The sequence below is a fragment of the Ambystoma mexicanum genome, chromosome 2p (assembly GCF_040938575.1).
Source record: "Ambystoma mexicanum isolate Mex_15411 chromosome 2p, UKY_AmexF1_1, whole genome shotgun sequence".
Lineage (NCBI taxonomy): Eukaryota > Metazoa > Chordata > Amphibia > Caudata > Ambystomatidae > Ambystoma > Ambystoma mexicanum.
Window position 1 is genome coordinate 549742947 of NC_090923.1, and position 25730 is coordinate 549768676.

The window sequence follows — 25730 nt, forward strand, 5'->3', positions numbered from 1 at the left end:
GCGGTATTAGCCCTACCGCCAAATTCCCCGGCGCTAATAGCACCGGATCACAAGTTCGGCGGTAATGTAATTCCCCATTGAGCCCATTCCCCATTGGACTCAATGGGGAAAATTTGCGCTCTTACCGCCGGCGGATTTCCCACCGGCAGTAATAGCGCAAATTTTCGGCAGATTTCCCCCCAGCCAAGAGCTGGGGCGAAATTCGCCAAAGTCCTGATTTGGCGTTCCCTTAAATCCGGCGGTAATAGCGCGACCGCCGGATTTAAGGGTTACCGCCAAAGTTGCGATGAGGCCCTATGACTATAGTGCACAGATGTCTATTTGGGCAGGCCCCGGTCTACCTAAAGATAAAATCACACATTATGTACCAAGGTGACCATTAAAATCAGAGGCATTGGGACAGATTATATGCCCCTCCTCCAAATGGTCAAATGGCCTGGGCAGCGCATTTCCAGTGAAAGCGGCTCAGAAATGGAACAGCTTACCGACGCAGCTAAGACAAGAAAATAACTACCTAACGTTCAGGAAAGCCCTGAAAACAAATTTGTTTAGGGGAAGGAATCAGACCCAGAGGATATGTACCCTGATTTAGGTAGACTATGATGTCCGAGTCTATATGTGTGCGCCTCGATGCCTGAGGGCTTTCAGCGCAATATAGATAAATAAATTAGATAATAAATACAAAGGAAAATAGTCCCTACCCCTAGGAAGCCAGAACACCCAGACATTAATAATGCTATCCTTTCTTCATGCCCAAAAGAAACTATTTTGGATTGTCCAGAAGCTAAGGAAACCATATTCACTGCCCCTTTTAGAGAACTGAATTACATGTGTAAAAGAACTTAAGTAACCATGGGTAATCCATACGTAGACCCCTTGCTCACCATGTTTTAGAGAGGCTCAGCTACATTTGAGGCCCAACTAGGCCGAAACAGGTGTCTGGGGTTGCTGATGGTACTCTTGTTGAGAGGAAATTTGCCTAGCATTTCGATGCTGGACTGCCCTTGTGCCCTTGTGGATAGGACAAAGACTGATATGCAAATAGATATTTCTCTTCTGTGAAGGGTGCAGCGAACTAAAATGTGGTTGTAGACGCTCCATAGTAGAAGAAATTCCATAGAACAGGGTATTTGACCCATGTTCATTCTCAGTAGAGGGGTTCCCACACTCCTTTGTAAATGTGTAAAAGACTGGTAGCGAGCGAGTCAACTTTCTTCAACATGGCAGGTACATAGAAACCCTCTTCATTCTTATGGCTCTCGCTTGGCGAGCTCACTCAGCTATCCAAGGCATGTCTCAGTTCTCCAAGCAGCCACCTGGTTGCCCTGCTCAGATATCAATTTATATTTTTCTCCTGTTCTTGCACAACAAACACACACATGCATCAGAGACTCACCCAATTTTCGTGGTGCTTACCGAATGAGCCAGCATAAACCTTTGAGTCACAATGTTTCTTTTTCTGACACCGGCACAGCCAATTTACTAATCCCTTTAAAGCTGTGTTAGTTATCTGGCAGGGCAGAGCCATACTGCATGAGGTGAGAGCTTCCCCAAAATTAAAATTTGCTTCCCAGACCTTTCCTGCATGTTAATTATCAGGAGATACCATCAGGAACCTGGGCGGTCAGAAAGATGAACAAAATGGCAGACAAGCCTTTTAAAGGCACTGCCGAAACGCAAAATCTCAAAGCACACTCAGTGAGTCATTTGGGCTCAGCCAGCCCCTCACTCGTTTACAACTACAGGTGCAAACCTCACACAGAGCCCAACCCTAAGGGGGGGATCGCAGAGCTATGTACGCCTAGGGTCCTTAGTCAAACTGTTTAGATGTTTGAACTAGGAGCTGACAACAGGAATTTGGAGATGGTTAGAGAGTGAGGAGGAAGTGAGGAGGAGGTTGGCGTGTAGAGGGCGGGAGATAAGTCTGTGGGTTGATGGGCAACATCAGGAGAAGATCCGTCAGGAGGTTTTTGGTGTCTTGGTACCTAGTCGCTGATAACGGAACAAGCCAATCCATGACACCAAAAGCCCTAAAAGAGATATTGTTCAAACTAGTTCTGTGGTGCTCTGTGTCCAAATCACTGAGTAATACCCCTTCAAAAAGAAAATCTTCCGAAGGTAAGAGATCCGAGACAGTCTAGAGATTCCCAGAGAGGCCCAAAAAAAGAGCTAAGAAACAGCTGTGAAAGGTCAGGCAGAGGAGGCCGACACAGAGGCATAGTTCAACACTGGTTTGTTAAGTAAAGACAAACCTGTTCTAATCCATACTAAAATGAGTTCCCTTTGCTACAAAAAAAAAAAAACATTGCTTGTCAGGTTGTCTCACAATCTAAAGTCAGTCCTCTTTCCCATACCTAAGCTAACCTAACACTATTTTATTCTATGGAAAAGAATATAGAAAGAAGGGTTTTAAACCGCAGCTTATTTAAGGATTACTTCACCACAGGAAGTCGTGATGGCTGGCTTCAGACATTCACCCCAGAGTTCGGTGAGACCATGGTGGCTCATAAATCAATAAACATTTCTCAACAAAAAACATCTATCTCTCTTAAAGTCCTAGTTGTGCTCAAAATAATGTCTTCCAACCATAGGATTTTCTCCTTTCTCCAGGGATAATTTAATTTGCACTGGGAATCTCTGTACCTCATGGCTGGTCTCTCCCGGGCTACTGGCTTCTCTGGTGCTTTCGCTGATTAGGATTTGTTCATCCTGTCCTGGGGTATGTTCTCGGTCTGCGCCTCAAGGGCTATGGGCTTCTCTTGCCCCTTCATTTGCTCTTTCATTCGCCCCTGTCTGGGGGTATGGTCTCAGTAATGCCCCTCACAGGCTACAGGCTTTTCATGCCCCTTCGTTTGCTCTCTTGCATTAACTCTGACCTCGTGTATGCTCTCAGTAGGCCCCTTGCATTCTACAGGCTTCTCTTGCCCCTTCCTTTGCTCTCAGTAGGTCCCTATTGCCCGTTTTTGTGCTCTTTTGTTCACCCCATCCTGGGAAATTCTCTCGGAAGGCCCCATGTTGGCTATGGGATTCTCTGGCCCCTTTGTTTGCTCTCTTTCTCTTCGCCCCATTCTCTGGCATACTCTTGGTAGGCCCCTCACAGGCTATGGGCTTTTCTTGCCCCTTTGTATGCTCTCTTTGGTTCGCCCCTTCCTGGGGTATGCTCTCAGTAGGCCCCACACAGGCTACAGGCTTTTCTTGCCCCTTCATTTGCTCTTTCATTTGCCCCGGTCTGGGGGTATGCTCTCCGTAGGCGCATCACGGACTACAGGCTTTTCTTGCCCCTTCATTTGCTCTTTCATTCGCCCTGTCCTGGGGTATGCTCTCAGTAAGACCCCTCATGTGCTATGGTCTTCTCTGGCTCCTTTGTTGGTTCCGATTCGCTTGCTCTTCTCCTGGGGCATCCTCTCGGTTGGTCCCATGTGGGCTACGGTCTTCTCTGACCCTTTCAGTGATGTTGCGCCAACTGGTCTCCTCCTGCTGGGAGCATTGGCGCCTGTGCCTCCAGTCGCTGGTGCCTCTCGCTTTCATTGGTGGTGGCTCTTCCTGCCTCAGCAGCCTCTCTGTGGCTCGAAGTTCTGCATTAATCAAAGTTACAGTGCTCTCTGCTTTATACTCGGCTCCTCCTCTGCGTGGCCCATGTACCTGCATTCCTTGCTCCACAGCAGATGCTCTTCCTTTTGCTGCTTGTTCGTCGGTCTATACTTTCCTCGCTGGAACAGAAGAAGAAACTTGATTGGTGGTGGCTTCCACAGGTAGGTGACGACAAGTGCAGGCCAGAAACGGAGCTTTCCACTTTAAAGAGGTCATAATTACCCAAATAATACAAAAAATGTGAATTTATTTCCGGCCAAATATCGGTGGCAAAAAACTCCATGATGGAATGACATGGAACCTATCAGGAGAAATGTAACTTTTACTTATGGTGAATGGATTTATTGTTAATGTAATTGCAGACATATATTTGCAATATCGCCCTTTAGCCTTGGATGTTGGAGGGTCAGGGGAGAGAGTTGTCAGAGAGGGATGAAGGTTACAGTAGCAAGTTTTGATGAGATAATTTTTTGAATGTTTTGTTTTGTGGATGTACATGTAAAGTTTCAAGTGTGTATAATTATACTTTTGTTTATGACTACATGAAAACCCCAAAAAAATGATTCCAGAAAGGAGCATTCATCATTGCGTTAAGCCAAATGTATTTCTTTCTTTGTAGGGTCAATACCGCTCTTCACTGTGTGAGGAATGGATGACGACTCTCAAGGAGTATGCTGTTCCTTCCACTGAGGCACCTACTTTGATAAGTACACTTGGGGATCCAGTGAAGATACGCACATGGCAGGTAAGGGACTAAACAAAGGATGACATGGAATAGTTGTGACACTGAAACAACAACCAATCTTTTGTTGACTCATGTTAATCCTTCAGTATTCTAAGCTCTCCCTCCATTTACCAATCCCCATTAATTATATATGCTCGACCTTTCCAGACTTACCACTCACATTTTATAGCTGCTTCAAAACCTTATCCCTTCAATAACTCCATGCCCTATGTTCTGGAAAGGCATCCCTAACTCGCTCTCCAAATTCTTTTTACTGTCTCAAGTTGACAAGAGCAGGGGTACCACTAGTGGAAATGCTAAATGTCGGTTTACTTGCATGGGGCTAAATGGCTAACCAGAGGGCTATGAGGCTGCAGAGGTGTTTGCACACAGAGTAAAGGAACATGCCGTTCTCTCTTTCGTTTGCGGTGGTTCTGGTGGTGTTTGTACATGATACACGTGACACTAGTGTGCATAAACAGTATTCTTTTCATTTGTGTTTGGTGAAGGTATAGGTGCTGCCAGTTTTGTTTGCTCCCAGTGCAAATGTTTCAATATATATATATATATATGTGACACTATTAATGGTCTGGGTCCGACACTTTCTCATTCTCTTTTTGAATTCTTGGTTGATAAAGGATGCCATATACTGCATAAAAAGATAAATGCCTTTGACAACAAGGATCTTGCACATACACATGTCCCACTTAGCCCTGACTCCACTCAGTGAATATCCGTTCCATATTATACATTTAGTTCGACATATTACATTTGTGGAGATGAATGTAACCCCTGTTTTAGTCCTAGTGTTTAATGGATCAGCAGCTGGATTCAATGGATCAGCAAATGATCGGATTCTCCCTCAGGAAATAAACCATCATACAAAACCTTTTTTCTTCTTCACTGTACTGTAACATACAAAAGAGTGCTATCTTTGTAAATTACTTATTTGTTAATGTTCCCTCCCCTTAGTGTGCTATGACCTGTTATGCATGGGTTTACAATACCTAGTTCTGTCTGGTGCCGTTTAAATGAAATGCAATCTAGAAATGTTTTTCTTCAATCGGATATAGGCCGCTTCTCACCTGCCTGAACCCAGTTGTTAGGAAGGGGGACCAGATGATGGGCACATATGGAGGTACCTCACTCTCACTTGTTAATTCGTATTTCACACACTTTGGGAGCAGAGTTTCTAAAGGAGAAAATAACCACCTACCACCCGCCAATACCTCTCAGATCAAGCAACTACATTTGCTTAGACCCAAAACCATACAATAAAAGAAAATTTGTAGGATCACCCTTCTCTCTCACCTGGTAGCAGTAACCTCGAATCACCTACCAAATAACATATGCAACACAAAGGATCATCTGGAATTCAGAAAACTACTGAAAACTTGGTTCTTTGCTCCAGAAACATGAGGAAATAACTAGGAAGCATAGACCCACTGGGAAACAAGACCGCAGGTAGGAAACCATGACCCCTAAGTGTATCCTCCCTAACGAGAAAGCGGGGAGGGGTATGCCCCAACTACCCATGTCCACATAACTCTAATCCACAGAGGAGCCTTGGTAAGTAATACGACCAACATGGGATGGGCAGGGAGGGACCAGTACCCCCTAACATACACATCCCCAACCCAGAGTGGGGGAATATGACTAGAGTAACAGAGGAAAACTGCCAATCCTCAACAGGCCTGCCAAAACTACAATTCCAAACACACAGGATAATCATAGATGTTAAGCACAGAAATTCAAAAGTCAAAAAGGTAAGGAAAACCTGCTAAACCCATTCTCCACTTTCCACATACACTTCTCATATAGAAAATCACACAACCACCTCCTGGCACAGCAATCCGCACGCACTTCACCACAATGTAACAACAAACTAACAACACATTACCAGGCACAACTGCGCTTTTGAACTCGCACATATCCGAAAACCGCACTTAAGCTCAGCAAACGGTGCAAACTGAACTGAAGCTGCCAACAGGACATCACAACTTTCACTTTCCTATCCCCACTAAACCCTACTAACCCCTCCTCTCCACCTTTCTTCACACTCTTCTTTTCAGATGCGCCAGAGCACCTGGGGACCACTCCGGTGGTGATGGTGCGCGGTACAAATACCTTTAACATTAACACTCCTAAATCTGAAAAGGAGATATTGGTAGTTAGGAGATATATATTGGGTTTCCTGTTTTCAGTGTTTGTTCTTCCAATTCTGGTGGTGTTTTATCAGGGATTTCAACATTTTTTAAAGTCTGTGTTTATCAGGGTTTTCCCATTGTTTACCTCAAACAAATCATGGACAACTGTGTTTTACATTGAAGACAAAAGCGTATCTTTTATTGCTGTGGGTATATTATGCCTAATATTTTTGAAGCCAGAAATCACACAGAGGGTGCTGATGCAGTCCTTGCTATCTTTTTTCTTTGGCCCATTTACAAAAAGAACTTGAACAGACTAGTGTTTGATGGAGGGTGTTTGGAATACGAGGCGCCGTTTGCTCAAGTAGTCCATCTGGATCTTCTCTGACAAGTCGCTAACTGATTTCTTTTTAGCCTTGTAGCTTCAGGAATCCAATAATTAACTCCAAATTGTTACTTTAAAAAAAATACATTGCCCATGCAATATATAATTATTAAAGTAAGCATATATGACTTATTTAAGTTTAGATCATGTTCAGTATTAGAATTTCTGAAAATGTCCAGTAGATGGCAGTGCGGACCTTACTTTTAATTTTGACTTGAAAACAGAAATCCATGTTTAGCAAGGTCAGTGCTACCATCTAAGGGACATTTTCAGACATTTTGCTCATAAACCCCTCTCATAAACCCCTAAAAAGGAAAAAAAATGTGGGGGGGCAGTAATCGCATTAAATCGGATTTGACTGAAATCCAAAAAGCCTAGCTATATATGGTAGCAAGCTATGTTTATTAAGCAAACATACTCAAAGCACACGGGTGTATGGCTACACAACTCATTTCTGTATTTCTGCTTTTCCATTCATTCCATTTGTGCACTATGTTCATTTCTACCATCTTCATAGTCTGTGCAGTCTGTGCTCCCATGAGCCCTGCAGACATCTGTTAAGTGCACCCAATACCTTAAGCCCTGCACTTTGACTGCTGTGGGTGTGCAGTATATTACCTTATAGGGACCGTGAAACCTAGGTCCGTTCCACCTACGCACAAAACTTCTCACGTATACCATGTCACCTGTCATCAACTGGCAGTCTGGGCTATCTGTGGCTGGGGTGGTCGTGTCTGTGGCTATTTCCTGTGTAAATAAATGGTGGTGCTATTTATTTTGCTATGGTGCGTGCTGCTCTTTTTAGGTTTCTGAGATACTCATGGAACTCTTCTGCCAGTACTGTGGCGCTTTGATGTGCGTCTGACTGCCTGCGCAAGGGTGAGCGGGCTGTGTGCATTCTCCTACCTGTCACAATTTCATGGGGTGACAAGTGGTGGTCCTTGCTGGGTTGGTTTCTCATTTCAAAAAGAGCTAAGGGTAAACAATACACCGAGTTCTTTTTTAGTGTATGGCACAATTTTGGCAACCTGCTTTTGAGCAATCCGTTGATTTTTTTCCACTATTCCGTTCGATTGCTGATGATAAATCGTGCAGAGCTTGTGAGTTATGCCCAGAATTGCCGTTATGTGCTTGAATATGTCATTTACAAAATGCGTTCCATTGTTGGAACGTATGACATCACAAATGCCCCAGCGGGGGAATACTTCCCTGACCAGGAATTTGGCAGCACACCGTCCGTCTGGATGAGCAAAGGGGCCCGCCTCCACCCACCGAGAAATGGGGCATACCACGACGATCAAATATCGAGACCCATTGCACTGCTCTCCCATGTCTGCATAATCTATATGCAGCTCCCTGAATGGCCCTTCAGGATTGGGCAATGTCCCTCTTAATGTTCATAATGTCATGCCGGAGTTGTATGTTTGGCACGTAACACATTCTATTATTAGCTTTGTAACTTGCTCCTGTATTCCTGGAGCGAACCAATCTTCCTGTTTGTCTGCGAAAGAAAATGTGTTGTTTTGCATTGTGGGTGGGGAAGTGCAGTTGCTGAAATGCTACCTCCAGTAAGTTTACAGGCATTACTACCTTAACAGTGTTATTTTGTCTCCATGAAAGGTCAGTTTACGACTGGCTGCACTCTCTTTTCACCCACATCTTTTTCCCCGCTCGGTGCATCTTGCTGAAGTTCAATAATTTGGGAGATTGGAAGGGAGTTGAACCCTTCTGGGTGCTCTTCCTCAATCACTTTTTGTAGTATGTATTCACCTGTTGGACTTTTTGGTAAATACGATGCTTCCTTGGCGGCGGCGTCTGCTGCCGCGTTTCCCAAAGAGATGACGTCATCACCTTGTGTGTGTTCCTGGCATTTCACGGTGGCTACGAGTGTGGGCTCTTTAAATGCATCAATTAATTCTCCTAACAGTGTTGCGTGCTGCACTGGGGACCCATCTGCTCTTCGGAATCCTCTCCTCCCCCATCTGGCTAAATCTCCATGTACTGTCGTTGCCATGTAGGCAGAGTATGTATAGATTGTGACTGCACACCCTTTTGCTGTATGCAATGCTTCTATGAGTGGCACTAGTTCTGCTGCTTGGGCTTAGAAGTGAGGCGGTAATCTTTTTTGCACAATTACTTAAAATTCCCCATCCTCCACCCGGACTACTGCTGCTCCCACGTGTTTTTCCCCTGTTTCACAATCTATGGAGGCTGACCCGTCGTCGAAATTAATTTCTCCTTCTGTTAGAGCGTTTTTATGTTCTGTAGGTCCGTCACCATCGTCACCTCTGTAGGTGGCACAATCATGCTGTTGCATGTCCTCTACTGTACATGCTTCTGTGAGGAATGTGGCAGGGTTCACACTTTTGCATCGCACAATGTGTATGTTTGCGCTGGATATGATTATCTGATATGCTGTTGCTCTTTGGGTGGTGAGTGTGCTTTTTGATCTTTCCAGGATAGCAAAAAGAGTGTTCTACATATAGCGTGATGCAACATCCCATCACGATCGTAGAACTTTTTTCGATTATAAACGCGGCTGCTGCGAGAGCCTGTTCGCAAGCAAAATGTCCTTGCATTACTGCATCTAGTGTTTCACTGTAGAATACCAGGGGATTGTGGCCTAGAGATGTTTTCTGTGTTAGGACAGCTGTCATGAGTGTGCCATTGCAGTGTGAGAACATGTAGAACTCTCAATCATAGTTGGGGGTTGCCAAAACTGGAGCAGTGGATATCAATTCTTTGAGTGTTTCAAAAGCTGTCTGCATTTCTGGTGTCCACTGTAACTGAGTGCTTTCTTGTTGAGCTTGCTTTAGCGCCTGTAATAGGGGTTTTGTGTATGCTGTGTAGTCTAATATCCAGGCTCGGCAGTATTTACACATGCCAAGAAACTTCTGCATCTCTTTAACTGTGTTGGGCTCTTTTACCGCTTTTATTGCTGCCGCTATGTCGGTATCATTCTCTTACCTTCTTTGGATATCAACTGACCTAAGTATAACAATTCTGCCAAGCAATATTGCAGTTTTTGGCTGTCCACTTTATACCCTTTGTTGTGCCAAATGTGTTAACAGGATGATGGAATCTTCTCTGCATTCCTTTTTGTCTTTACTGCAGACCAACAAATCATCCACGTACTGAATTATTGGACTGGCTGTGTGTATGTTTCCAAAATCTTTGTGCAATATTCTGTTAAAAATACTGGGACTCTCGCAGTACCCTTGGGGTAATCTGCAGTGTACATACCTTTTCCCTCTCAGCGTGAACTCTGTCAGGTACCAAGAACCTGGGTCAAGCGGGATTGAAAAGAATGCATTTTTCAAATCCACTACCGTGAAATATGTGGCTTGTGCTGGGATGCTACATAATATTGAAGCAGGATTTGGAACGAGAGGAAATTCTTTCTATACTATTATTAAGGGGGCGTAGGTCCTGGATCATCCTCCATGCCCCTCCCTTTGCTTTCTTAATCGGGTAAATGCAAGTGTTGCAGGGCGAGTTGGATGCCACTATTATTCCCTGTATCATCAATGCATATATTGTGTCTTTTATTCCCTCTTCTGCTTCCCTAGACAGGGGGTATTGTTTTACCCGGCGTAGAATAGCTCCGGGTTTCAGTTTTATCTTTACAGGTGTTACTTCGTGCAGCAGCCCTACATCGTGTGGGCCTGTTGTCCACAACTGTTGTGGTACCTGGGACATGTCTTCCTCAAAGTACGCTGGTGGGGCTTTGACGACCGCTACGAGGGGTAGTGGCACTTCTCTTTTTTGAATCATTATATCACAGGGGATTGCGATCTCCATCACTATTTCCCCATCATCATGAGTCACTAAAAAGTTCTGTGTCTGTTAGATCCCGCAGGGCCATATTGGCCCTGATGCACAGCAGTGTTCTCCACTGGCACCCCTGCATGTCCATTGTGATTACTGCTATTCTTTGCAATGACACCTGTACTGCATGGATGTCTACTGACACTATTGAGCATGGCACTATCTCTGGGTCTGTGATTGGGCGAAAGATAAACTCTGAGGGCACTCTCCATTTCTTACTTTTCAATTCTGGCACCACTCTTGCTAGTATCCTCAGCCCTTGTAGAAACATGTCTGGATCTACGGGTATGCCACGTGTCTGTGGGACATTTGCTTGCATGTGTATCACTAACATGGCACGGATTGCACATATTCCTGGTGTAGAGCACACTATTCCTATTGTCAGTGAAGGATATAGTCATGTTGAACTTGCTGAGAAGGTCTCTTCCCAGCAAGTTAATGGGTGATTCTTTGTAACAAACTGGGGTGCCTGTACAGTTTTACCCCCCACCGTTATGTCTAATTCTTCAGTGTATGGAACCTCGACTACTGCCCCAGAGAATCCTTGTGTTTACAAAGTCCGATTAGAAAGCGGGAACCTGCCTTCTTTGAGGCACGATTTTTATGCTCCCGAATCCACCATAAAAATGAACTGTTTGTTTCCTATCGCCGCCCCTATCAGTGATTCCTCTGCTGCGTTAAGGATCGTCGACAGTACTGGACACGCAAGTGTTCCCTGTGGGCTGTCCTATGCTGTCCTATGCTGAGTAACTTGGGTGCTCATCAGTATCGAAAACATTTCCTGTCACCACTGCTGTCCCTCTACATGGTGCAGGTGCTCCATTTGCCACAGTGGCATAAGAGCTTCCGCGGGTGGGAGCGGTGCGCTCATGGCACTGGGGGTATTGTGATGCGTGTTGCGGGGCACTTGATGCTCATTCATGTACCTGGGGTCGGGTTGACTCTCCCTTCTGTTCCCACCCATTGGTAATCCATATGGGCTCCCCGGGTGGGGGTGTCCATATTGTTTACTTAGAAATGCCTGAAGGAAACGCACAGAAAGCCCAACGGGTGTAGTCAGTCAACTCTATTTCATTATAATTTAGTTGTTATAAACATTTTGTATATAAAAACACCCAAATAGGACAAGCAAAGACCATCTTTATTAGATATATGGTCGGAGTCAGACCTCACCCAGCTCCCAGTGTTACTAGCTTTATTAATTTGACTACTTGTGTTCTTTTTCTTTTTCTCCTCTTTTTCTTGGTGTTTAGACAACTGCTTTTCTGTTCTGTTTTTTTGTTTTTTTGCTTACTTCAACTGTCATATGATTTTGTTATTAGGTCATTATAAACATTTTAGTCTTTGGTTGTCCTATTTGGATGTTTTTATGTACAAAATGTTCATAACAACTAAATTATGATGAAATTGAGTTGATTGACTACACCCGTTGGGCTCTCTGCGTGTTTCATTCAGGCATTTCTATGTTATAAGATTTAATCGTTTGATTAATACTTGTATATTGGGTTAACCAATTAGGCTCTGATTAGTACCGCCAATTCGGCTTTTAAACCTTGGTAGCAGTACCTCTTTCTTTGTTGATTGTTCTCATAATTGCCCTCGTCTGCTACCTGTCCTCCTGGGCAAACCAAATCCCTTTTTTTTTTTTTTTTTTCCTTCTGCAGCCCCTGACATGGAGTCTCTCTGTATTGGACATACACCATCAGTCCCCAGTGGCACGCAGAATATCCCTATTTGATGAGGAATGGAAAAATACTATTTGCGATGCCTGGGCCTAACAGATCATCCAGCCGGGGTACTGCGTCCCTTTTGCCCTTTGTGTTTTAGACAAACCCCCGAACCACCAATCCTTACCTCTGAATTTATCCTACTGGAGCAGATTGGTCAGCTTCTGGTAAAAGGGGCCTAGAACTGGGACCCTGCTCGGAACTTGGCATGGATTGGAATTCTACATATTTTCTTCTGCAGAAGAAGGGCAGAGGTCTGAGACCCATCCTGGATTTGCGGCTTCTGAACTTGTACTTGCACAAGGACAAGTTCAAGATGGTCACTCTGGCCCAGATCCTTCAGGCCCTGGATGTGAAATACTGACTAGTCTCCCTGAATCTCCAGGATGCCTACTTCCATGTGACTATCCAAAAGAAGCACAGAAAGTACCTGAGATTCAAAGTGTGTGAACGGTCATTTCCAGTTTAGTCTTCTCTTTTGGTCTTTCTTCAGCACCAAGGGTTTTCAGCAAACTGCTAGCAGTAGTGGTCGATCGCCTCAGGAGGGAAGGCATTCATGTTTTTCCCCTACCTGGATGACTGGCTCGTCTGAGCCCGCTCACCAGATCTAGCATAGGCACACCTGTATCGGACATGCAGCCTATTGTAGAGCTTGGACTTCTCTCCCTGAACTTTAAGAAGACTCGGGTTTCCCCAACCCAGTACCTTTAATTTATCAATGCCTTCTTGGACACTCACTTGCCCTTGAGCTTCAAGCCTGAGGACAGAGTGGCAACATCTTCAAGATGGTCCAGCTTTCCAACCTCAGAAGACAGTTGGAGCTTTAGCTTTTCTTCGCTTGCTGGGTCTTATGGCCTCATGCATCTTGGTAGTGCCAGAGGCCCTTCTGCGCATGAGGTTACTACAAGAGCTTCTGAGCTCACATTGGTCACAGTTTCAGGGATGAATGACGGACCTTCTACTGTTCTCGGAGAGAGTGTCTGGAGAACTGCAATGGTGACCCTTTAAGGACAACCTCCTGAGGGAGTCACTGTTTCATCAACCTTGGCCACAAGTGACGCTAGTCACATATGCATGCCTGAAGGGCTGGGACGCTGACCTCCAAGACCTTACGGTGAGCGGACTGTGGTCCCCATCAGAGTGCCGGAGCACATCAATCTGCTCGAACTGCGGGCGATCAGGCTGGCCCTGGTTGTTTTCCTCCCCTCTTTGACTCCATTACCTCAACAAGAGAGGTGGTGTGGGCTCCTTGCCTCTTTGCAAAGAAGCAATGAGATTGTGCTTCCGGGCTTTGGAAAACAGTATGTCTCTGATTGTGGTACATCTGGCCGGCAAGGCGAACGTACTAGTGGATGCACTGAGCAGACAGTCATCAACTTCCCACGAGTGCCATGAAGTTCTGGAGGAGATTTAATCCTACTGGGGCACTCCCCAGGTGGACCTCTTTGAGTGTAAATAGGAGGTGCTAGTGGTTCTGCTCTAGGGAGTTTCCTTGTCAGGGTGCTCTGGGGGACATGATGACGGTCGATTGGGACTTTGACCTGCTCTATGCGTTTCCGACGATCCCTGTCATCTCGGTGGTTCTGAGGCGACTGTGTCTGTTCAGGTCCACCATGAATTGAGTGCTCTGGCCTTGGCCCTGAGAATGGAATGCCAGCAGTTGTTGAACATGGTCATCTGCCCTCCCTGCCGTCAGCCGCAGAGAACGGATCTCCTCTCCCACTCAGAGGGGAGGGTTCTGCACACAAACCTCTGAAAACTGTACCTCCATGCCTGCTATAACAGGGAGTGTCCTAATACTTGAAATTCGAAGAGCATCAATTTACATGCTATTTCATTGGTTTGTTTGAGGTACTAAATACACATTAACCTTCAAAACGTCTTAGTTAGCATTCATGTTACTAGAAAAAAGTTTCTTGCATTTTGTAAACCTTTGAATTTGGCGTTTCTCATTGCCCTAGTTTTATTGCTCCATATACATTTGAAATACCAGAACGGTCATTTCTTATTTTACCATGCTTCTCTTTTGAGACAGTTAGACAATTTTACAAACATAAGCATAAAAATAGAAAACACAGAGTTCAATTTTCCTTCAAAGGTCTAGGATGGTCAATATTCAATGTACCTTGCGTTTCTTGTGAGATAGTAACTATCTTATAAACATACTTGATGAAACAATGTGCTGAAATGTTTGTCCTTTGATAGTATGTACCTTTTTTCTTTCTTTTGCTATGAGCATCACATGTGCCTTAAAGTATAGACTTGTCGCAGAAATACAATAAACATACAAGAATAAAACGAAATCTATAAAATTTATTCCTATAGTTTTGCTTTTGGTGAAGACACCTAGTTTCTTTATATGTCTATAGCTATTAGCTGTGTAGTATGTTCCTGTGATTGTGTGTGTGTGCTTTGTAATAATCATGCATCCAATCCTAGGTCTGCCATATACTCCTCATCATCCAAAAAGCATGATGGATAATTTCTTATGATGAGTCCTAATGGGACTAAGTTGGCTTTTAGATCATCCTGATCTTCCCCTGAGGCTCATAGCAAAATAAAGAAAAAGAGTACATACGTCATGTATGTTTCCAAGATAGTTCAACTGTCTCACAAGAAAAGCAAGGCACATTGAGTAATGACCATCCTAGTCCTTTCAATGAAAACTGAACTCTGTTTTCTATTTTTATGTTTTTTTTATGTTTGTAAAACTGTCTTAATTGTCTCAAAGAGAAGCACGGTACAATAGGAAATGACCATTCTGGTATTTGAAATGTATATGAAGCAATAAAACTAGGGCAATGAGAACCGCCAAATTTAAAGGTTTACAAAATGCAAGAAACATTTGTCTAGCAACATGAATGCTTACTAAGACGTTTTGAAGGTTAATGTGTATTTAGTACCTCAAACAAACAAACGAAATGGCATGTAATTTCAAGTATTAGGACAATCCCTGTTAAAGCAGTAATTGTGCCCATATTCCTAACACTTCAGGGCCACCCATCTGTACCTCCATCCCTGGCTGCTGAAAGGCTAAGGTATAAGGAGTGGGACCTGTTGGAGGACGTTCTGGACGTGCTCCTCTCTGCGAGAAGACCCACCACCAAATCCAGTTATGCTTGCAAGTGGCGTACGTTTTTGTCCTGGTGCCGGGAGAGGAATCTAGACCCTTTTACTTGCTCCACTCCCTCTGTGTTGCAATGTATTCTGTCTTTTGCCCAGAAGGGCCTACAGATTGGTGCAGTGAAGGGTTATCTTGCGCAATGTCGGTTTTCAGGGCTCCTTTTGTCCTAATCCACACAGTTATTTAATTCCTGAGGGGTCTTTCCAATATGTTGGCTTGCCAGGAGGTTCTTGAAGGTCTCAGGCGTACTCCACCAGAGAGTTTGCCGCTACATCGGCTCTGCAAGGGCCTGTTGTGGATATTTGCCAAGCAGTTATGTGGGCGTACTTGCACATGTTTGATAAACATTACTGCTTGGATTCAATGGGCCTCATTACAAGGTTGGCGGTAACCCGCTGTTGCTAGCGGCGGGTTGCTGCCGACCTTGTAACACTGTTCCACCACCTTAGATCCCGGGACATTACATATCCCAGCAGCCCGGGATATCAGGCGGCAGAAAGTGTAAGTCCCCTTTCCAATGGAGTCCCATAGGACTCCACGGGAATGTCGACACGGAAGCACTGGCACCGATGCTAATGGTGCCGGTGCTTCTGTGAAAACCATGCCTGCAGGAGCCGATGCTCCCACCAGGTCAGACCTCCTGGGAGCACCGATCCCTGCAGCTATTCTCATTCTCGCAGTCTGGTGGTCCGGAAAGGGTGCCAGTACGTTGCACCATTATTTCCAGACCACCAGGCTTGTAATGAGGCCCAATGTCTTGTCAGCAAACTTGTTTTGGCAGCTCTGTCCTTCAGAGTTTTCTGGTTTAGGTGGTGTCCTTGCTATTCTCCCTTCTCCATGTCATTGTCCTGCTTTGGAAGTCAAACATCGATGATGAATCCATGGGAGGAAGGTGTCCTTTAGAAGAACTAATTACTTATCTCTCTGTAATGTTCTTTCTGATGGACGTTCCTCCCACCGATTCCTCATCGCCCTCCCTAGCTGCCCCTCTCGGGTTAGCTAGTACACTTACGTTCTGCGGTCCCTCAGCATCAGTGTGCTAGGAAAAAACTGTAGAACTGAGGTAACGGGCCCCCCTCTATATATGCTGGCCCTGACTTCATGTCTGGCGTGGGTCGCGTAGAGGTGTTGGGCGGAGCCAACCCGGAGACTCACTGTCCCTGGCTAAAAAGTTTCTGAAGAGCAGCTGGCAATGGGAAATACGTTTCATAGATAAGGAATCTGTGGGAAGGACGTCAATCAGAAAGAACATTACAGGGAGAAAAGTAATTTGTTCTTCTGACACAGTGGCTGTCACTACTAACTCTCCCTTCAGAGAACTCCAAATAGCTGCGCCTATGCGCACAGGATCAGCATGCCTTTCTGTTTTAGAGGCAATAAGGTTGTGGAAGGAGGAGACTGACATACAGGTGCATTCTTTTGCCTATAAACATTTATTTGAAATGAAAATAAAGAGGAACACCTCACTTTCCCTGTCTTCTAAGATCGGTTTCCCTGCCTCAACCAAATACTAAGGATGTGTCAGAATGTCCATAACCAAAATTCCCCCGTCCTGTGTCAAACACTATTTCCTTCCCTTACGCTTCTAACTTAACTAAAAGATTGATGAATCTTCTTGATGCAGAAGAACGGCTCCCCTCGTCTGGGGAGTGGACTACCATGCCAGTAATAGTCTGGAGGGACTATTTCCTGAGGGAATGACTCCCTTCTCCAGGTTGCTATCCCCTTCAACGGCACAACAAAAAGTTCCAAATTGAAAAGTGTCAGTTCACAAATAAAGCAATGTTCCAACTCCAAAACCTTACTGCCAAGCAAATGACTCCTTTTCCTTGGCTTTTCTCAGGTTTCTCACAATGTTCACAACACCATGGGTAATGGCCCCTTCTCCTGACCTTTCTCAGACTTCAATGTGCAGTTTGCATTGCCAGGGGGAATGACTCCTTTCACCTGGCCTTTCTCCGACTTTTAGGACCCGGACATAGGTTCTCCTGCTAACTCGTTTGAGCAGACTGGGCTCACTAACCTGCCCGGTACTGCCATGGGTATGAAGCACCAAGGAGGCGTCCCTCTGACTCACGTTGCGGGTCCCAGACCCAGTGGTCTTTGATATGGCTCTCTTAGTCTACCCTGTTCACTGTCCTGCCAGGTAAGGACTTGTAAGGTAGGACCGCATACCCTTTTCAGAAAATGTCTCTTATTCCCCTCTAAGACCTTGGCAGCCTGGTAACTTCTCGGCATTCTGAGGTGCTTCTCTGCCGGTTTCAGGGTCCTTGTCGTTCTTCAGCAGCTTCCCAGTCACCTTCTCCTTTTCTTGCTCATATGCCGTGGCTCCACAGCGTTCTCCCCAGGGTGCCTGATCCACATCGTATGCAGCGTGTTTTTTGCCAGCACCTCACACCGGTCTCTCAGTCTTTTCTTCCTCAGTGTTTGCCTCTCCACGGCAAACCGGACACAGACACCTGAACCTCCGGATTCACGACCACAGCAGCATCTCTTCTTCTCTGGTTCTGCTGCGACTGCTAATCCTTCTTCTCTCTTTATACTTAGCACCCTACTTTGTCTAGTATGCTGAGTGTGACTTTATGGATGATTCTCTAGGTCTCTGCATCTCTCCCTCATCACAGTATGTTTAGTTAAGACTTTCTCTAGGTCTCCCCTGCTCTTCCTAGTCTCAGTACTTGCTACAGGAGTGGCTGTGTAACAACCCATGGCAGAGGTTAACAAGGATGGGGAGTGTGGAGGTAAAGGAGAGGTGTGGTTATGTTGTGGGTACTGCGTTCTCCCCGGATAGTCGTCCCATAGGAGGGGTACCTACCCATGCAATTCACCCACTGAGTACCACCCCAACGGGGACTATCGGGTTGCAACCCCACCTCCCTGGCCTCATGGAAAGGGGCTCGATGATCAGGTAGTTAACAAGTTCACCTCAACTATAACTATAAGCACTGGCATAACATTTAGTTACATTTCTGTCAATCTTATGTCCCCAGATGTCTAGTTCGCTGCGCTCCGACCTATTCTCTCAGGATCTTGTCCTACATAGTTTTCTGAATTATTTCCTGTTCTTCTGTTCATCAAAATTGTAAATCTTCTTATTAACTCTTTTTTACAGACCCTTGACCAGTTCCTTGGTCGATTTAGATGAAAGGCATGTTAGAACCCTGTTGAATGTTCTGTGGCTTCTACCTCTGACCCTAGGGCCATTTAGCTACCAGAGGTCTCCCCACCATCTTGAAGTGGATAATGCTAGACTTGTAGAACAAATCTAGTAAAAGAAAAAGAACCTTTAAACTTCTCACATTCTGCAGCATAGGATCTTTCGTGGATTCACATGTTATGAATATTCCTGTCGTCAGGCTGGGATCCCTGGTTACATTTAGTAATTTTCCTACGGAAAAAATGTGACCCCTTGAGTGTCCCATCGACGTCGTTGTGGGTGCTTTTGGTCCCCACCAATAGGACGTTGAGTGTATAGCTCCGCCCCAGCAGCTTCCCCTCAGATTTTAGCCGTCTTTCAAGCTGGTGGGATTCCTCGAGTTCGTCTCTCCTGAGAGTAAATTAGGTTCTTCAGAAAATGTATATTTCTTCAACTGCCTCCATCCGGAGCAACTGACGTCTACGTACATGGTTCCGTATACAACCATGGAGACCCCTGGACCAAAGAAGTCCTTATTTAGGCCTTGTGACACTTGCAGCCTGAAACATGTGTATGAGGGCAATAGACATGTAGAATGTCTTTACTGTCTTCACCCTGACCATTCAGTGGAAGGATGCAACATCTGCCAGGGTTTCTCACAAAAAACCCTTAAGGACAGAAACCGTCACCTAATCTTTTGGCTCAATGAGGGAGCGTACCTGGCGTCGGAAGTTGGGTCGTCACAGAGTGGGAGCCCTTACAAGAGGTCACCATCACGGCAGAGATCCAGGTCTGAAGAGCCGGTAGCAAAAAACAAAAAACGGGTGAGACAAAGTCGTCCACGCATCACGATAAGGCCAAACATTCCTTTCCTGTTAAAAAAGTACCAGGTAGTGGTAAGGGGTGCCATACTGGGTCTAAGCACTCAGCCAAGGTCCCGTTGACTATGCCGTCATTGGAAAAACCAAGGGATAAAGGCTCATGCACGTCGACAAAACCCTCTGCTGACCCGTCCAGGAGATCCCCTCTGATGACACACAAACACAGATCCAAATCGACTACGAGGACCTCTTCTTCATCTTCGATGAAAAAGAAACACTATTCGTCATCGGAGTATCGCAAATCCTCCTCTGGGCGTGAATCGTCAACGAGACACCTTTTGACGACCAAATAGTTGTCGAAGTCCACTCTGACAACAACAACAACATTGACGACAACGAAATCGACGACAACAACTTTGTCGATTTACTGGCCCATCCCTCGTCGTCGACCACCTCGTTGATGACCAAAAAACATAAATCGTCCGGAGAAAAATCTATGCAACCGTCGGCTGCCATCTCGACGGAGACTTCGGGATTACTGATACAGCACAGTATATTGTCCCCCAAAGGTATTCTGAAAACCCCAAAAGGTGACACGGTAGAGCATGACTGTGCTCCTCTAGGAATGTCTCCTATAAGTTGCCCAGATATCATGCCAGAAGAAGTTTTGCAGCATGAAATCACGTCAGATTTTGAGCCTCTGCCAGAAGAATGTCCAGGTGTCAGTGACTCTGATCCTGAGGAAGGAACTTCCCATCCTCATATCCAAGGACCATCAAGAGGGGAAGACATACCGCTAGGAAATCAGACACTTACACTACCATCAACACCTGCTGGAATGGGCGGTATGAATCCACAATACCCCCTTATAAACCTGCAATCCTTGCTCTCCCTGCTTGTGCTTACAACACTGCAATCACTATTGGGACAGCTTGATGCCAGGCTTCCGCAGCCTCAGACAAGTCTGACATACAGAGAAGACCAAGTTACACCACATCGTCAAGGGAACCTAGGCCATTCCTTTAGAGACCAAGACAAACTTCCTAGAATTCAAACCCCTCCTAGACCTCCACCTCCACGAGGACATAGTCCACGTAGAAGAGAGCAAGAGGAGGGAGAATTGGTTGACACAGACCAGGACACTGGTCCACGGGATACAAGCACCACCACCTCTTCGTCTCCTCGCAGAGCCGACAAGTGGGACACAGATGATCCTGACCAAGAGGTGCAGGGTATCCCTGCTCAGCCCTTGCCTCCAGATGACATTGGGGCTTGTCATTCCATGATGTCTAAAGCATGACAAGAGTTTGGTCTAATTCCTGAAGAGGAAAAGGAGGATCGTTTCCTCTTCAACCACATGGGTAAACGCAGGAAGGCAGCATTTTCCATACCCATCCTGGATCACGTTTGGCAGGAGGGCCTCTGTACTCTGAAACATCCATTTACAGAGCTGGCAATTAAAGGTAGACTGGATAAAAAGTTTAAGGCACCAAACACAACACCAAAATGCCTCACCTCACAACCCGCTCCAGAGTCAGTGTTATCAGCGGCAGCAAGTCAAAAGGCTAGTACACAGCAAACGTGCACCACTCCCCCAGACAATGAAAACAGAAACATTGATGCCTTCGGAAAAAAGGTACTCACTATTGGGGCAACAACTGTCAAAGCAGCAAATGCCTTTACAATAGTTGCTCGACACGATCGAGCAATTTGGCATTGGTTGGCTCCTATATTGGAACACTTGCCGGAGCAGCAGAGGAAGGAAGCCATGACGCTAGTGCGTGAAGGGGAGGAAGCCTCGAATCACAGCATTAACATCATTTTAGACCTAGCTGAAACGGGGTTCAAACAGATTGTCAATGGGGTAGTCCTTTGACGGCAGGCATGGTTACGTTGCACTGATTTTTGGCATGAAGTACTGCACAAAGTAATCGATATGCCATGTGAAGGGGAAAATCTCTTTGGGGACAAGATTGATGAGGCCCTTAAAACCAGACTCAGACACTGCTAAATCTCTTACTTCCCTGCAGGGCAGGCAGTCCTATCGCTCCTTTTGAGGAGCCTCAGGACATTCAAGATTCTCACCCTCAAGGGACAACAGAAACTACAGTAGACCCGAATACTAGTCTCAGGGATACAAGAGAAATTACCAATCCTCCCATAGCAGCAGGGAGTACCATCAAGGGCAGCGAAAGCGCGGATCAGCCACCTCTCAAAGAGGTTGGCAAAATAAGGCACAACAATGACTGCCTCAGGGGCAGACAGGTGGGGGAAATGTGGCGTTCTACCTCAGCGAGTGCCAAAAAGTAACAAAGGAGAGGTGGGTGCTATATGCCATCCAGTACGGCCACTTGTTGAAGTTCAAACACGCATAAATCCCAATAGCTCCCTTAAAGGTTTCACACCCGCACCTTCATATTCTGCAGCAGGACGTGCGTCAAATGCTAAGAAAATGAGCCATTGAAAGAGTTTCTCCTTCGGCAAGAGGAAAAAGAGTATACTCCAGGTACTTCGTCGTTAAGAAAACAGACGGGAAGTGGTGTCCTATCCTGGGCTTGCGAAGACTGAACAAAAACATCAAAAAGCAAAAGTTCAAGATGATAACACTTCAGGATGTCATAAAGGCCATACAGCCCAGCGAATATCTGGCGGCGTTAGATCTCAATGATGCATACTTCCACGTGCCAATACATCCAAGGCACCGAAAGTACCTCAGATTCGTGGTCGGCGAAAGACATTATCAGTTTTGGGTACTCCCATTCGGCCTAAAATCAGCACCCAGGACATTCATGAAATGCCTGCCACCAGTAGCAGCCTTTCTCTCGAGAACAAGGCCACCATGTCTACCCATATTTAGACGACTGGTAGTTTTGAGGTTCTACATATCAACAAACCTTGTGTTCTATCAGACAAACGGAAACTGTGCTCCAACAATTGGGATTTGCAATAAATGACACCAAAGATTGCACAGTTCCCTCAAAGAATGTGTTGTTCCTGGGTGCTCAATTCCTCACGGACCAAAGTCTTGTCAGACCCTCATCAGACAGGGTGAAGAAATTGATAATCCTAGCAAACTCTTTCACCCCAAACAAGCTAGTCACGGTTCACACATACATGGCTCTCCTAGGGACCATGTCCTCCTGCATCCCTCTAATTCCCCACTGCAGGCTGCATATGTGGCCAGTGCAAAGGTTTCTGGCTACCAGATGGTCCCAAATCTGGGCTTCCTGGCCAGACAAAGGTACCATCACTCTGACTCTCTCAAACACACTAAATTGGTGGACATACCCCTGCAACATCACAAAGAGGAATGCCCCTTGTGGAGACCAACTACCATCTCACGATTGTGACGGATGCCTGCCTGGCGGGATGGGGAGCTCATTTAGACAAGCACAAAGTCAAAGGCCTTTGCACTCCCGAAGAATCCATCCTCCACATAAATTTGCTCTATAATCCTTTCTCCCGCTAATCAAGAATTGGGTGGTTCGAGTCCTCACGGACAACACGAGTCCTCACGGACAACACAACCACAATGTTTTATCTGCGGAAACAAAGTGGAACGCGGTCAAACACCCTATCCCAAGAAGCACAGACCATTTTGCATTGGGCCATCCAACACAACATTCTGCTTCAGATCTGCCACCTTCCGGAAAACACCTTCAGCAGGGATTTGTCGCAGTCACACGAATGGCAACTGCACAACATCCAGATATCCAAGATTTTCTCAATGTGTGGTCATCCTCCTCTAGACCTCTTCACAACAACAAACAGTGCAAGAAATTTGCAAGCAGGATCCCACATCCCGACTCTCAAGGGGACGCATTCTTGTTCCTGTGGAACGGCATGTTCGCATATGCATTTCACCCATTGCCTCTCATCTGGATAACGATACAGATGATACACAAAGGTCACTGCAAAATAATCCTGGTGGCACCGTGCTAGGTCAGGCAGACCTGGTTCTCCGCCCTCCTGCAGCTTGCAGCGGACAATCCAGTCCATCTAGGATCTCCTGCCAATCTTCTATCCCAGAACGACGGGATGATTCTTCATCACCATACGGGCTCCCACAAATTAACAGCGTGGCTGCTGACCATGCCGAATTCGCCCATTTGAACATACTTCAAGATTGACAGCACATTCGAGCAGTTGCTAGGGCCCTTTCAACTAACGCTTCCTATAACCACAAATGGAAAAGATTCTGTACATGGTGTGAACAACAGCCCAACCTGCATCCACTGACCATAATACCTCATCAGGTTCTTCCTTTCCTGCTAAAATTGGCAAAAGAATGTCTAGCGATCTGTTCTATAAAGGTACACTTATCTACAATTTCTAGATTTACAAGAAAAAGATCACCCCTCTCTCTACAGTGACAGGCTAATCAACACGTCATAAAAGGGCTTTTTTCTACCTTTCCTCCAAAGAAAAGGATTCCACCTGTATGGAGCCTGAACCTGGTCTTGGCAGGTCTTATGAAACCCCTGTTTGAACCTCTGTCTACAACACACATCACATTTCTCACCTGGAAAGTGGCTTTCTTAATAGCCATTACATCCTCTAGACGGGTTTCGGAACTACAAGCTTTGGTAGTAGATCCCCTGTAGCTACGATTCGCGAAGGACAAGATGATACTCGCCACCAATCCTCATTTAATCCCAAAAGTTCACGTGTCACAAAAATGCAACCATAACTCAGCCTACATTCTTTCAAAACGCCACTTCACCAGCGGAGAAAGCTCTACACTCTCTGGGCTTGAAAAGGGTATTGAAATATTATTTAGACCGGACAACATCTTTTAGATCAACTAAACAGCTTTTTGTTGTCTTTGGCCCATCAACAAGGGAAAATCCATTTCAAAACAGGGCATCACACGGTGGATTCATCAACAATCTCCTTCTGCCACTCGAAGGCCAACAGGCCGTTGCAAACTGCGCCTAGAGAGCACTCTGCAAGAGCCACGGCTGCCTCTGCGGTTCTGTGGTCTGGAGTGCACATCAGATACATTTGCCAGGTGGCAACATGGGCAGTGCCCCACACATTTACTAGGCACTACTGTTTACATCAACAGCACGCTGAGGACGTGCAGATGGGACGAGCAGTCCTTCAACAGCTGTTCCAGTAAGGTAAGCCCTGCAGCTTCTGTTTTTTTTTCTCCATTGTCTACTTATGTATGTATTCTTCTCGCATTAACGCAGAGAATTTGAAAGTCTCTAATATTTGTTTGCCTGGGTTATCTCCTCCTAACATGTATACTGCTATAAAATCTATTTACATCATATGAATCTATGAAAGATCCAATGCTGGAGAAGGGAGTAGTTTCTTACCTGTAACTCCATTTCTCCAGCGTTTGTATCTTTCATGGATTCACATGCGCCCTCCAGCCTACCCCCATATAGGCAAACATCCTCTATAGGGGGATATCCTCCAGCTGGAGTGGTTAAAATCTGAGGGGAAGCTGCTGGGGCGGAGCTATACACTCGACGTCCTATTGGTGGGGACCAAAAGCACCCACAGCGACGTCAATGGGACATCAAGGTGCCAAGTTTTTTCCATAGGAAAATTACCAAATCAAGGTAACCAGGGATTCCCAGCCTAGCGACGGTGAATATTCACAGCATGTGAATCCATGAAAGATACCAACGCTGGAGAAATTACAGGTAAGAAAAGACTCCCTTCACCAACACACTGCTACCATCAAAAGTACATTTAAATACTTTATTCTTCTCACACTGTGTTCTAAATCTCACTTAACCTGACAGTATAAACAGGGTGTTGTGGGATCATTGCCTCAGTGCAGAGAGGCAATGGGACTGTGGTTCTTAGGTCAGGAGAGTGATTTGTCTCTATCAGCAGCCCATCTTACCAGGACAGACGTCGTCGTAGCAGATGCTCTGCGCAGGCAGACTTTGGCCTCCCACTAGCGGTAACACTGCGAGGAAGTTGTGGTGAAGATCTTTGCCTTCTCTGGGGACACCTCGAGTGGCTACCTCTTCACTTCCATTGTGAACGGGAAGTGTGCTTGTTCTGCTCCAGGAAATTTTCTCTGCAGTGAGCTCTCTGAGACGCACATGAGGCTAAAGGTGAAGAGAACCAATTTGTGAAGAACTAGACTATAAAAGACTTATTTTGTGAACGTTTCACAGCATGAACTGTATCGCATTTAAATGAAAAAAAAAATTGAAAACCTGAAGTCGTACAGTAGATTAAATACTCCTGTGGGAGATATTATCCTCTTGTGATATAACTC

At 45.5% G+C, this 25730-nt stretch overlaps 1 protein-coding gene across 1 annotated transcript in view; it reads left to right on the forward strand.

Annotated features, from left to right (window-relative positions):
• DNAH1 (dynein axonemal heavy chain 1) overlaps positions 1-25730 on the forward strand; it is a 3604831-nt gene that overhangs the window by 2865113 nt on the left and 713988 nt on the right. The window contains exon 60 of the mRNA XM_069644003.1: positions 4211-4336. Coding sequence (XP_069500104.1) covers positions 4211-4336 — 126 coding nt within the window. The remainder of the gene's footprint in view (positions 1-4210; positions 4337-25730) is intronic.